We start from the raw sequence: 13,545 nt of genomic DNA, 5'->3' as shown, positions 1-13,545 counted from the left end.
TAATATGGAATTTACCAAACATTAAAATATATGTGCAACAACATCACAAAATGATATATAAAAGGCATATTGCCAATTGACATATGAACACCACCTAACCATCCAACGCTGGAGGATAATCCACAATATAACAAACCCTATATCTTAACCCCAAACCATGGGGTTTTACTAGAAAAATAGAGGGTAGTGTCCAACAGAGGAAGTGGATTCAGTATATGACACTAATATCTCTACATATTTCACGCTTCCGCGCTTCTTCAGTAGAGTATCAAGTACAATTAGGTAATTTGTCTATGAAGGTAAGGAAGAAAGATAAAGACAAGAAGCAAGATCTTATACGACATGGTAGTCATCTGAAATCTTTAATATATAAATCAGTACTTAACCTACCAGTAATAACAATCTTAATGTTGCAGGGAAACAAACACATAGAAAATTTCAGCTGAGCGGATGGATGGTCATATTCATCCCAAACAATTCATGGGGGGGGGGGTTGCATCTAGAGATACAATATAATCTTCTATCATATAATATTAGAACAATTTAATCAGTATATATAGCACCAATTAAAGATTAAAAGATATTATTGCATATATGGTACAAGTCCCATATAATGCATTCATATAGACAAGTTCGTTCTGGTGCTCCTATTGGCGCCAAGATAGATAGATATAGTATTATCCAGTTGGATTGAATTAGTATTATGGGTAATACAAGTTCACTCCACCAGTGAGTCTTTATATCACAGCAGTGGCCAGGCAACGGATGTCCCAGTATAAATATACCAGACAGCCCAGTGAGTTAATGAAATTTGGGGTAGATACAAAAAAAAAAGGGTATATGTAAAAATAAATACATGACCCATATAGCCATAATATATAGGCATATATATGCAGGGTTGAGTGTGTTAACACAAATATCCCCATTTAATTTTCCTGTGAACAAAGACCTGCTGATGTTGGTGTCCCTGCCCTCAAAGGTTTTCTAGCCTGGAAGTCCGTGATAGTAGCGGTCCTCACATTGGGATAGTGGTATCTATGTCTAGTCTCCAGACCGTCTGCGGCGTCTTTCCGGATTAAATGCACCCAAACCGAGTTGCTCGGAGCGCCAGAAACGGCGTCCGGCGTCACTTGGCCCGGCTGGTCTCGTGCTACGTGTCACGCATGCGCAGATGGTATTGCAGTACAGAGACAGCGTAAACGGGTAGAGCATACAAATCTAGGGAATGTGGATAGGAAACATCTCCCACAATCCACAAAATGCTCCCCATTACACCAGAGATCCCCGCAGGGTCAATGAACGGGGCTACCTGCCGCACCTCTCTAAACGAACATACACACCTCCAACTTCTCAGTACATAACAAAGTGTCACATTAAATACACCATGAAATTAGAATAATATGCATAAATTCATTATATTAAATACACTGTGTCTTTCTCTCATTGAAAACTCTCATTGCTTTCCACCAATTTGTACAAACATTTATGTGGACATATTTGTTCAAAAGCTCATTCATCGTTTAGGGAATCCTATAAATTTATAATATTCATATAAAATATCAAAACCAGCTATAGGGGCTATAAATAAAGATCATATAGTAAAAAAGATACATTATAAACCCAACGATATAGAATAGTAAATGAGATTTAATCCCTATTTGGCAATTACACTATTAGGTCCCTAATTTCAAATCAGTAATAAAACTAACTAGAGTTAGAGAAAAGGTTTTTATGTGATAATTTCATTCAACCTGGGTGTTGATGTAGTATTGAGTCTTTCTGTCCATAAGGTTTCTTTTTGGAGAATCTTTTTGTCCCAATTTCCTCCTCTTGGATCGGGGGGGGGGGGGACTTTTTCAAGGACAATGAAGGAAACAGTGGTATAAGCTTAAATGACGACTAACGGGTGTAATCATTTTACCACTGCTAGCGTAATAGATATAGTCATAGATTCTTTGTCTAAGTGTTCTGATAGTTTTGCCGACGTAGAAAGCTCCACATCAGCAAAACATCAGATATACAACTCTCTGAGTCGAAAAGACTTGTACCATATATGCAATAATATCTTTTAATCTTTAATCTTTAATCGGTGCTACATATACTGATTGAATCTTTCTAATATTATATGATAGAAGATTATATTGTATCTCTAGATGCACCCCCACCTCCACTTGTTTGAGATGAATATGACCATCTATCCGTTCAGCTGAAATTTTCTATGTGTTTGTACCCCTGCAACATTAAGATTGTTATGACTGGTAGGTTAAGTATTGATTTATATATTAAAGATTTCAGATGACTACCATGTCGTATAAGGTCTTGATTTTTGTCTTTATCGTTCTTCCTTACCTTCATAGACAAATTATCTAATTGTACTTAATACTCTCCTGAAGAAGCGCGGAAACATGTAGAGATATTAGTGTCATATACTGAATCCACTTCCTCCGTTGGACACTACCCTCTATTTTTCCAGTAATACCCCATGGTTTAGGGTTAAGATACAGGGTTTGTTATATTGTAGATTGTTCGCCAACGTCAAATGGTTAGGTGGTGTTTATATGTCAATTAGCAATACGCCAATTATATGACATTTTGTGATGTTGTTGCATATATTTTTTAATGTTTGGTAAATTCCATATTACTTTTAATGATTTATTCAAATAAAGAAATATATTTTATGACATGTGTTGTCAGTCACAATGTGCCAATAAAGTCTATTCCTAGCTTTCTCATAATTTTCAGTTAGCCTAAACATTCAGTTACAATATCAAAAAAGGATTTGAATTGTACAAACTACGTAATGATGCTATCAGTTTTATAAGGAGAACTTGCACCTTAAATTGGCCATATGCTATGCAAATGTCATCTGATTTCTGATGAACCAGTCAAAATGTGCTTTGTGGGTTGCTCTGTAGCCCCTCTCCCACCCTACATCCTTTGATTGAAAAAAAATCAAAGGCACCTGACACAAAATTTTAGCCGAAAAGCGGCTGCATCCAATCAAATGCCTCTACTGTTAGGATATTTTGACAGCTGCCGCGCCGTCTGTAAACATACAATAGGTGCAACAAGAGATTCATTTTTCTGCGATGTATAGCATGGATGAAGGAATCTTTAAGATTCTTTAAATTTAGCCTGTGGCATGAACTAAAAAAAAAAATCTAAGACTGTGTGGCCAGCTTTAGATTAGCTGGATTCGGCAAAAGTCTATGGATTCATAACCTTGTGATACTGACTGTTTATAGTCACAGTCATTGGTGTGCGCAGGCTATTGCATTAGGGTGTGCACCCCAAAGCACAAATATATATATATATGTGTATATCAGCAGAGCAGAGATTGGTGTCAGTAGCACAGTGGATGGTCTCAGTAGTTTTTATTCTTTACAATGTTTTTTAGGAGCCCGTTGGGGGGTTTTGGTGAATTATCAAAGGTTTAAACAGAGAGAAAGGGACTGAAGACAGAGCTTCACCACTCCCTTTCTTTTTTTTCTTTTTTTTTTTGTAGTTTAAAGGTCATATTTATTAGGAGAGCAAGATTTGTATTATACTTGTTCTATAAATACAGCACAGCTGACTTTGCTCACAGTCAGACTTACAGATGGCCAATAACAATTAATTTAGTGGATACCCGGGTCCGCTTGTTCCAAGAAAAGTTTGCACCATAAGACTTGGATTTTTGTTTTGGAATCCTCCTCTCGTCAACCTCATAACTCCATCCATTCTTTTCAGCAAAAGCAATGGCATCTTCTTTGAAAGGGGAATGAGAGGACCATGTTAGATAAGGGATCAGCAGTTGATGCCCAACCCATTAAGGGATTTTCTCAGCGTTCCCGAGTATCAAAGTCTAGCTTCCACTTCTTTGTGTTCTGTACACAAGACTGCATAGCATTGCGAGCTGGAACAAAAATTCTGACTTTCCTAGTTTTGATTTGTTCCTCTGGAACTCCAGTCAATGTAGTGATATCCAATTTTTCATCCACAGTGATGAGTTGCGTGTCTTGACTTTGGGTTTGTGCCAGCCTCCATGTGGAAGGGTTCAGTGACCTGCTCGGTTTCAGCAGTGCCGCCGCCGCTCTCCTCACAGCAGCATTTGCCAGAGCGCCGGTGACATTGAGGATGCCATTTTTCCTGAGACTACAGAACCACCAGTCCCTTTCTTTGCAGCCCCAGCTGCACTGGACAGTGAATCAATGGGAAGTGCTCTGTTCTGAGAGGCTTCCTGTTCATTCGCAAACTGAAGCAAGTAAATAGTTTACCGTACTATGCTTCAGTTAGGAATGAACACAGGAGCAGTTGATACAGATCATTCACTGTGTTCATTCATTCATCCATCCATCCTGAAATATCCCCCGCAGCAGCAGGCGGGAGAGGAGAGGAGGGAATTAGGGTATGCCCAGGCACCTCTGGCACACCCTGTGCGCACGCCTATGGTTACATTGATGAATGAACAAAGCTGACCATACATTAATAGAGGTTTGTTCAAAAATTTTTATCTTGGGTACATTCTTTTGCTTTTTTAATGGATGGTTCAGTCAATTGATAATCATTTTCAACTGTAGGGACAAGAGAAGGAGTTGAAGTGACAGGAGCGGGATGAACATTTTTTCGCAAACAAAGGCAATTCTAACTGTGGATGTAGCGTTTGTTTGGGAAAAAGTATTACATGTTCCAGGCACAAAAGAAACCTGTTTAATAATAAAACGCCTGAGATTTTATTGATGTGGTGGGTCTGAAGGCACTTTAAAGGCTTTACAAAGGGAAAATAGACCCAATAATGGCAAGATTTAATGCTTTGACAAATGATTTTTTAAAATGTACATGCAAATGTTCACATTCAATTCTACTGGTGTATGGCCAGTTTAAAATTATGAATGTTGGTCCAGGCTGAATAATATTTCTGTTTATTTGACAGATGAAGACTTCTCTGTAATTCAACAAGAAGTTATAATGCTGAAGAGCTGTGCTCACAAAAACATAGTAGCGTATTATGGAAGCTATATGAGGTAAGAACCAAGCCTTAACAAGGCAGTTTCCCATTTAAATAAACCAACTATGAGTTCATGATATCTTACTGCTGGATAATATGACCAGATCAAAAGCTTGTGCTTGTATCTCATAACGTACAGAATGGTCTTCTGACTGGATACTAATATTTTGGGGTTTGAATCAGGCAGTGTTGGGTGGATGTGTCTACAACTTAACAACATTACAATATGATTGTTCAATTGTAGCACAACCCCCTTGGGGGCTGCTTGGTAATAGAACCTCCTCTGCACTCCCTGGACCCTGAGGAACCTCCGACCCGCTTGGCACTACAGGTTCAGTCATTTTTCCAGATAGTAATACTCTTGACACTTAAATATCAGTGTAACTGTTTACTGGAACAAAGTAATGACAACAGATACAATAATAATACACCAGAATAGGTAATCAAGAAAAAGGGTGTCAGTCTCCCAAATCCCAGTAGTTCACAGGGGACCTGAGGGACAAACACCAGTTTAAATCAAACACTTAGCAATATATATGTGTTTATAGTAAATGAGAATGATTGCAATTTAATACTATAATATTCACTACAAGGCAACTCAGACTTAATATCCTCAGCTAATAACTGTTACTTCCTTTCTAGCTATAAGAATCAGTCTGGATAACTGGAACAGACACTCTAGAACTGGGGGCCCCCTTTAGGATTAACCAATGTAGTCACTACACTAGCAAGGCCTTGCGTTTCTTCGCCGGCAGTTGGAGCTCTTAATCACTTGCGTAAGTGATATTTGTAATCCACAAAGGGAGTAGGTGTTATAAGGATCCTAATGGCAGATGTATACTGTGTACAGTTATGCGTATACTTGCGGTTTCCCAAAGATCATCAGGCACTTTACTGCAGCGTCAGTGTCCAGTAATGATCTTCTTATACTCTTGGAATACTGTTCTTTCCTGTGCTGCGTCACAGACAATGTTCTCAGCACTCTCAGTACTAGGCCGCTCTCTCAGCGCCGCTCACTATCTTTCCAACCTCTACAGTGGACCGGTCACCTCTCCGTGACTCCCGCTGTCCTCCTCAATCAGGAAGGCGCTCTCCGCACTTTAGGCCTCGCTCTCAGGCCTCTCTACTAGTCAGTCTTTCTCCGCAGCTCTTCTCCGCACACACGCTCTCCACGAGTTTCCCGAAGCGCGCATCCGACTCCACCCCCAATTTAGCTCTCCTCCCATGATTCTCCGCGGATCCCTCAAAGCTCCCTGGGAGTGTGGTCCAGTCCAGCCCTCAATGCATGGTCTCCACCTTCTTTCAAACTACAGCCCCCCCATAATCCAGTTCACTACTCCATGGGAGAAACCCATCTTCCTTACAGAGTTCTTAAAGAAACAGCCAAACATGACCTAAACCGCAGTCCAGTATTATGACACAGTAATTTTAGCTTGGCTGCACAATTGTTTAGTTTTTTTTGGTTTAGCAAAAACCTAGGTAGTTTAGGGCATACCTAAATAGTTAATTTGATTTAAATCCAACTAGCTAGACCCTTCCATCACATAGATGCTGATAATACCAAAGTAGACTGAATAACCATGTTTTAATGGGAGATTAGGCCATCTCTTGGAGGGACTTATTTTATTTTGAATAGCGCAGGGAAACATTACAACCTTAGTTGATTTTTTTATTGCTGCCTCTGTCTCTGTTAGAGAGAATTGCCTTCATTATTTATCAGGATAAGAAGTGATGTGAAATCTCCCTGATGGGTAATGTGTCCCAGTGATGCCCACACCCCGTAATTCTTGTTTGGAAAATGTAACTCTTCCATACTATCCAAAGCTAAAAAAAAGAAAAAAATGATGGAATTGGTGTCTTGAGTGGATGGTCTTGTTGGGACTGTAAATGGGTATTCAAAGACAAAGGGGGAAAGTGAGGCATGCAAGCACGATCAAATGCTCTCCAAAACCTGCGCTGTCAGGACTCCATCAACATTTGGTTTCCATAGATCAGGTGGTGATGGAAGGCATTTGGAACAGGTTGGCTGCCTTTGCCCCAGTTTTAGGACAATGTCAAATAACTGACTTTATTTTACGCTTTAAATTCAGGGGTAGTAAGCTGTGGATTTGCATGGAGTTCTGTGGAGGCGGTTCACTTCAGGACATATATCAAGGTAAAGTAACTTTATATCAGCCCTTTGAACATGGCCGTTACTTGTCGTAGCCAAGATCCCAAAACAGTGCCTGAGGTTGTTACTGTTTTGCCTATCAGAGCAAAACTATCTGAGGAACACACCTGTGTAGCATCACACCTGACAATATACCCAGGCTGCTTCCTGGCATTGGCCAGGGGCTCCACTTACTGTTGGATAAAAATCTTGGCTCTGACAGGCAACCATGTTGCAGGAAGGTTCCCTTAAGGATTAATTCCCACTTACATGACAATTGTCATTATCAGAGGTGCTTTAGATGCTAATAAAGTTTTTTTGTTTCCCCCCTCAGTCACAGGAGCCTTGTCCGAGCTTCAGGTGGCATATGTTTGTAGAGAGACCCTCCAGGTAAGCATATAAAAACAGACAGGTGCACAAAGAGATGTTTTTATGCCCATATGGAATGTTAAGCTTTTGCTAATGTAGAAGCTGAGACTAAGACTAATAAAGCTTATTTCAGTCACATGGGTGAGTTTTTTTTAATGCCTTTTATTAATTTATTTCATATTAGTTTTCCACTAAATATAATTTACCATCTGAAAGCCTTATTTTATTCATCATTCCTCATGATTTTATCTCATTAATTATTGTTTTGTTACCACCCAAATGACTACATTCCTACTCATTATTACCAGCCTGAAATTAACAATATTTTAAAAGGTCAGGCCACTCAGAACTGATATTTCAGTTTTTTGGCAGATGCTGGAGAGTTAAAGCATTTGTTACACCAAAACTTCACATTCCTAATATATGTGCCTGCTGTACCATGTATTTGTAGGAGAAATGATCCTGCTCTCTTTGTATTGCTTCCTTTCTGTGAAATCCCTGATGTTCTTGCAATTCCCTCTGCTTTGCTATTAAAAACTGACCACACTAGGCACACAGCATGGTCAGTTCTCTAGCAATGCTGGGAACTCAGTGTGCTCTCTCTCCTCTAATGATCAGATATGTCCTGTCATGCCCCTGCTGTGCAGCCATTCACTGGGAAGCTCAGTGTTCTGTTGCTTCTCCCCCCCCCCCGCTCTTTTGAAGCTGAGAACAGAGGAAATGTGTTTACTTATAAAAAGTGAAAAAAGGTATTTATAATGCATTTTTATATCTATATAAAAATGTTTTTCCATTCATTACATTCATATTTTAAACTGAATGGGTTGTTTACAATCACTTTAACCCACCTGACAGTTTTTTTCATTGAGTTCCTGAATCTGCTTTAGCTACAGTATCTCACAAAAGTGAGTACACCCCTCACATTTTTATAAATATTTTATTATATCTTTTCATGTGACAACACTGAAGAAATGACACTTTGCTACTATGTAAAGTAGTGAGTGTACAGCTTGTATAACAGTGTCAATTTGCTGTCCCCTCAAAATAACTCAACATACAGCCATTAATGTCTAAACTGCTGGCAACAAAAGTGAGTACACCCCTAAGTGAAAATGTCCAAATTGGGCCCAATTAACCATTTTCCTTCCCCGGTGTCATGTGATTTGTTAGTGTTACAAGATCTCAGGTGTGAATGGGGAGCAGGTGTGTTAAATTTGGTGTTATCGCTCTCACTCTCTCATACTGGTCACTGAAAGTTCAACATGGCACCTCATGGCAAAGAACTCTCTGAGGATCTAAGAAAAAAAAAAAGAATTGTTGCTCTACAAAAAGATGGCCTAGGCTATAAGAAGATTGTCAAGACTCTGAAACTGAGCTGCAGCACAATGGCCTAGACCATACAGTGGTTTAACAGGGCAGGTTCCACTCAGAACAGGCCTTGCCATGGTCGCCCAAAGAAGTTGAGTGCATATCAGCTCAGCATCATATCCAGAGGTTGTCTTTGGGAAATAGACGTATGAGTGCTGCCAGCATTGCTGCAGAGGTTGAAGGGGTGGGGGGGGGGGGGGTCAGCCTGTCAGTGCTCAGACCATGCGCCGCACACTGCATCAAATTGGTCTGCATGGCGGTTGTCCCAGAAGTAATCTTCTTTTAAAGATGATGCACAAGAAAGCCCGCAAACAGTTTGCTGAAGACAAGCAGACTTAGGACATGGATTACTGGAGCCATGTCCTGTGGTCTGATGAGACCAAGATAAACTTATTCGTTCAGATGGTGTCAAGCGTGTGTGGTAGCAACCAGTTGAGGAGTACAAAGACAAGTGTGTCTTGCTTACAGTCAAGCACGGTGGTGAGAGTGTCATGGTCTGGGGCTGCATGAGTGCTGCCGGAACTGGGGAGCTACAGTTCATCGAGGGAACCATGAATACCAACATTTACTGTGATATACTGAAGTAGAGCATGATCCCCTTCCTTTCGGAGACTGGGCTGCAGGGCAGTATTCCAACATGATAACGACCCCAAACACACCTCCAAGACGACCACTGCCTTGCTAAAGAAGCTGGAAGGTAAAGGTGATGGACTGGCCAGGAATGTCTCCAGACCTAAACCCTATTGAGGATCTATGGGGCATCCTCAAACTGAAGGTGGAGAAGCGCAAGGTCTCTAACATCTTCCAGCTCCATGATGTCATCATGGAGGAGTGGAAAAGGACTCCAGTGGTAACCTGTGAACCTCTGGTGAACTCCATACACAAGAGGGTTAAGGCAGTGCTGGAAAATAATGGTGGCAACAAAAATATTGACACTTTGGGCCCAATTTGGACATTGTCACTTAGGGGTGTACTCACTTTTGTTGCCAGCGGTGTAGACATTAATGGCTGTGTGTTGAGTTATTTTGAGGGGACAGAAAATTTACACTGTTAAACAAGCTGTACACTCACTACTTTACATTGCAGCAAAGTGTCATTTCTTCAGTGTTGTCACATGAAAAGATATAATAAAATATTTACAAAAATGTGTGTGTGTGTGGGGGGGGGGGGTGTACTCACTTTTGTGAGATACTGTATTTATGAAGGAGTCACATTCTTCCTGCTGGATTTTTCATTTTATATAATGGAAAATTTACCAGGAGACGCTGAAACACACAAAAGTGGGCTGGCACCCCCAAAACTCCCAGTTGAGCAAGAACTATGTCAGTAAATTATGGAAGGGGACCTTACTGTTGAAAAGAAAACAACTTCAACTCAACTCAACTGACTCCAAACATAGAAAAACTTTTTGGAGTGGAATGGCCCTTGAAACACCTTGGTTTTCCTAAGCTTGCCTTGGACGAATTTCAGCCAGATTGGATGACAGTATCTTGCTATGAGCACCAGCAAATATCAGGCCAATCAAAATGGGTTGCCAGCATGAAAGGCTTTAAAAACAATTCTGCTTCTCATTTATAAAAATGAAAATATGTCACCTATTATTTTTCTTTAACAGGGTCTGGCTTATCTTCATAATCAAGGAAAGATACATAGAGATATTAAGGTAAGCACTGTACTCTAGAATAGACAGGTATAGGGGTGGCTGTAAATATGACCTACTGCTCAATCATTCCTGAAAATATGCCAACCCAGTGGAATGTAACTGAACAAAGAGTCCAAGCACTCCAATCATGGGGACAACAGTCTTCAACAGAGGCGTAACTAGATCCTTCAGGGCCCCGGTGCAAAAAATCATGAAGGGCCCCCCGGACCCCCTGGCCGGGTGCCCTTCCCTTCAAGCCTAGGGCTCTTCTCACTGATCCTGGGGCCCTTTACTCTCATTGCGGGGCCCTTTATTACGGTCCTGCAGCCGGACCCTTTCACAAGTTCTGCAGTGGGCCCCCTTCCTGCCATCTTGGGGCCTCCCCATGGCGGTGGAATGCCAGGGCCCGGTCGCAAGTGTGACCTTTGTGATCCTGGAAGTTCACCCACTGGTGTCAGTATTTTTTGGTATTTTAATTGTATTATTTTTATCATTTTATTTTATTTTTTTACAATGTGACTGACTATTACTCTGTCCGTTCAGAAAAGGAAGGAGCTGGTAAATTAAATATTTACCTTCCTGGTTCTCTATTGTGACACATCCCCTGCAGCAGCTGGCAGGAGAGGGGAGGGAGCACAGTGGGGGGGGGGGGTGGACCAGGGGAGCACACAGGGGCCCAGAGACAGCAGAACACAAGTGAAATAGATAGGAGGAGTGGCGGGGGCAGCATACAGAGGAACCAATTTCCTCCATTTTCCTCCTGCAGCTACAGGAGGAAAAAGGAGGACAGTGATTTCTCTACATGCTGCCCCCGCCCCCCTCCTATCGAGGTGTACAGGGGAGCCACACAGGCCCCCTGGAGCATGGGGCCCGGTTGCAACTGAAACCCCTGCAACCCCTGTAGTTACGCTCCTGGTCTACAACAAACAAAACAGATACAAATCAGTGTAAAGCTGGGTATACACATAGAGCTTTACAGATCCCCACATCTACTGGCTTCTGTTGAACAGAGAGCAGTAAACACATATCTAAAATTCATCTGGTTCCTACTCAACTGGAAGAATTTCAGCATGTGTACACCCAGCTTAAGATTGCACATACACTAGTAGATTTTCATACTAACATTTGTATGAAAATGTGCACGTAAATTCTCACTACATTCAATGGCTTAACTAATGCCATTTAAGAGTACCTAACAATTTTTGTTTGCTTTTGACATTTAAATTTGGCATGAAAAGACTTAAAAGGATTGTAAAGTCTCCTTTTTAAAAAAAAAACAAACCTGTTATACTTACCTGCTCTATGCAGTTGGTTTTACACAGAGCAACCCGGATCCTCCTCTTCTCGGGTCCCTCTTTGGCTCTCCTGGCCCCTCCCTCCTGTTGAGTACCCCCACAGCAAGCAGCTTACTATGGAGGCACCCGAGCCGAGTCACAACTCTGTGTGTCCATTCAGACACGGAGCCATGACCTGGCCCGCCTCCTCTCTCTCCTGATTGGCTGAAAGATTTTGATTGCCCGCAGTGGGAGCCAGTCAAGTCGTGCTGCTGTCTCAGCCAATTAGGAGGGGAGTCCTAGGTAGCTTAGACACTCCTGCAACATCACTGGATAAAGACGGGCTCAGGTAAGTATTAAGAGGGCTGAAGGGGGCTGCTGCACACAGAAGGTTTTTTTTTTTTATCTTAATGCAAAGAATGCGGTAAGATAGGATGACCTGACACCCCCGGACTGAGGACACTATCCCCCGGACCAAGTCTGTCTCCAAGATTTGTCCCCAGGTTGGATTTAAACGGGGGCCCAGACAATTTCAAAGAGAGTGCAGAATTAAAAAAAAAAAAATCTGAATTACACACCCCTGCTCTGGTGCTCCTATTAGCTTGGTGTATTTTTTCCACTATCCATGCCCCTCTCTGATGATCATGTGCTGGTTGGAGCGGAGGGACTATTTAATCAGTTTAGGGCGCATGCCCATTCTGTTCCCACTCCACATGTTCTTCTGCCTTGGCTCAAATCCTGGCCAGCCACCTGCCTGCCCATCTCCTTGGCTTCCCCGGTGGAGTGATCTCCCCAGCCAGTGGTAGCCGGGGCCCGGAGAGTGAGACTTGAGAGGCTGTGAGGTGGGCGGCGGCGGCGACAGGCAGTGAGAGGCAGCTAAGCTCAGCTGACGGTGTCCAGCAGCAGAAACAGAGGGGAAGCAGATCCGATCGTGGGGCTGCCAGTACTTCCAGGCTTCAACCCAGGTGTGCTTTGGGGGTGTCTGTAAATAGACTACATTGCACTGTCTGTCTCTCTGGCATAATAGATAGTATCATAACTCACAGGCAGCAAGCACTCTATCATGGCTCTGGCTGGCAGTGCACTGCCACAGTGTGTCACATAACATGGCTGCTGGGTGCTGATTTTGTTAAAGAGTAGACTTCTTTTTTAATTGTACCTACAAGTAAGTCTATAATATCGCTTACCTGTAGGTACTGTGAATATCTCCTAAACTTGCACAGATATTCAGAGGGCATGAAGCCAATGATATCATGGGCGCATGCGCTCTGAAGGTCTGGCACGGTAAGCCGCTCCAGCCATCCAACGCGCCGGAGCCCGTGAACCCCCGAAAAAACACCGGGGAAGATGTCAGCTGTCTCAGCGGTGTGCAGTCGTGGCTGGAGCGCTTTGTTCTAAGGTAAGTATTTCATAACGAGCTAGTATGCAATATTTTTTTTTTCTTGGGTTTACAACCTCTTTAACTTATTGGTCATAAATTAACAAAATCAGCACCCAGCGGTCATGTCATGTGACACACTACGACAGAGCGCTGCCAGACAGAGCCATGGTAGAGTGCCCGCTGCCTGTGAGTTATCATAATGCTGATGATCTTAACCAGTTGTCGACTGGCCCATAGCAGATTTACTGCTACAGGGCGGTCACGCTGCGCAGGATCACATATATATACAGTACATATACGTGATCCTGCATTTCTGGGCATCAGAGCCGATCAGCAGCTCCAGTGGACTTCCCGCTGATTGTTCGGTACACAGGC

General features: G+C 42.2%; 1 protein-coding gene and 1 pseudogene across 2 annotated transcripts in view; one reads left to right on the top strand and one right to left on the bottom strand.

The window, feature by feature from the left end:
* Window positions 1-13,545, top strand: part of MAP4K1 (mitogen-activated protein kinase kinase kinase kinase 1) — a 165,268-nt gene that overhangs the window by 74,877 nt on the left and 76,846 nt on the right. Inside the window, exons 3-6 of the mRNA XM_082263717.1 lie at window positions 4,913-5,003; window positions 7,078-7,142; window positions 7,471-7,526; window positions 10,489-10,536. Of these exons, the coding sequence (XP_082119843.1) occupies window positions 4,913-5,003; window positions 7,078-7,142; window positions 7,471-7,526; window positions 10,489-10,536 (260 nt within the window). The remainder of the gene's footprint in view (window positions 1-4,912; window positions 5,004-7,077; window positions 7,143-7,470; window positions 7,527-10,488; window positions 10,537-13,545) is intronic.
* On the bottom strand, window positions 3,502-4,123 carry LOC309560163 (NADH dehydrogenase [ubiquinone] iron-sulfur protein 4, mitochondrial-like; annotated as a pseudogene). The gene has a single exon. The product of its transcript is annotated as an NADH dehydrogenase [ubiquinone] iron-sulfur protein 4, mitochondrial-like (transcript).

This window comes from Pelophylax lessonae (assembly GCF_965119305.1).
Source record: "Pelophylax lessonae genome assembly, chromosome: 7".
Taxonomy (NCBI): Eukaryota; Metazoa; Chordata; class Amphibia; order Anura; family Ranidae; genus Pelophylax; species Pelophylax lessonae.
Note: the sequence above shows the minus strand (reverse complement) of the source record. Positions and strands in the feature narration are given on the sequence as shown.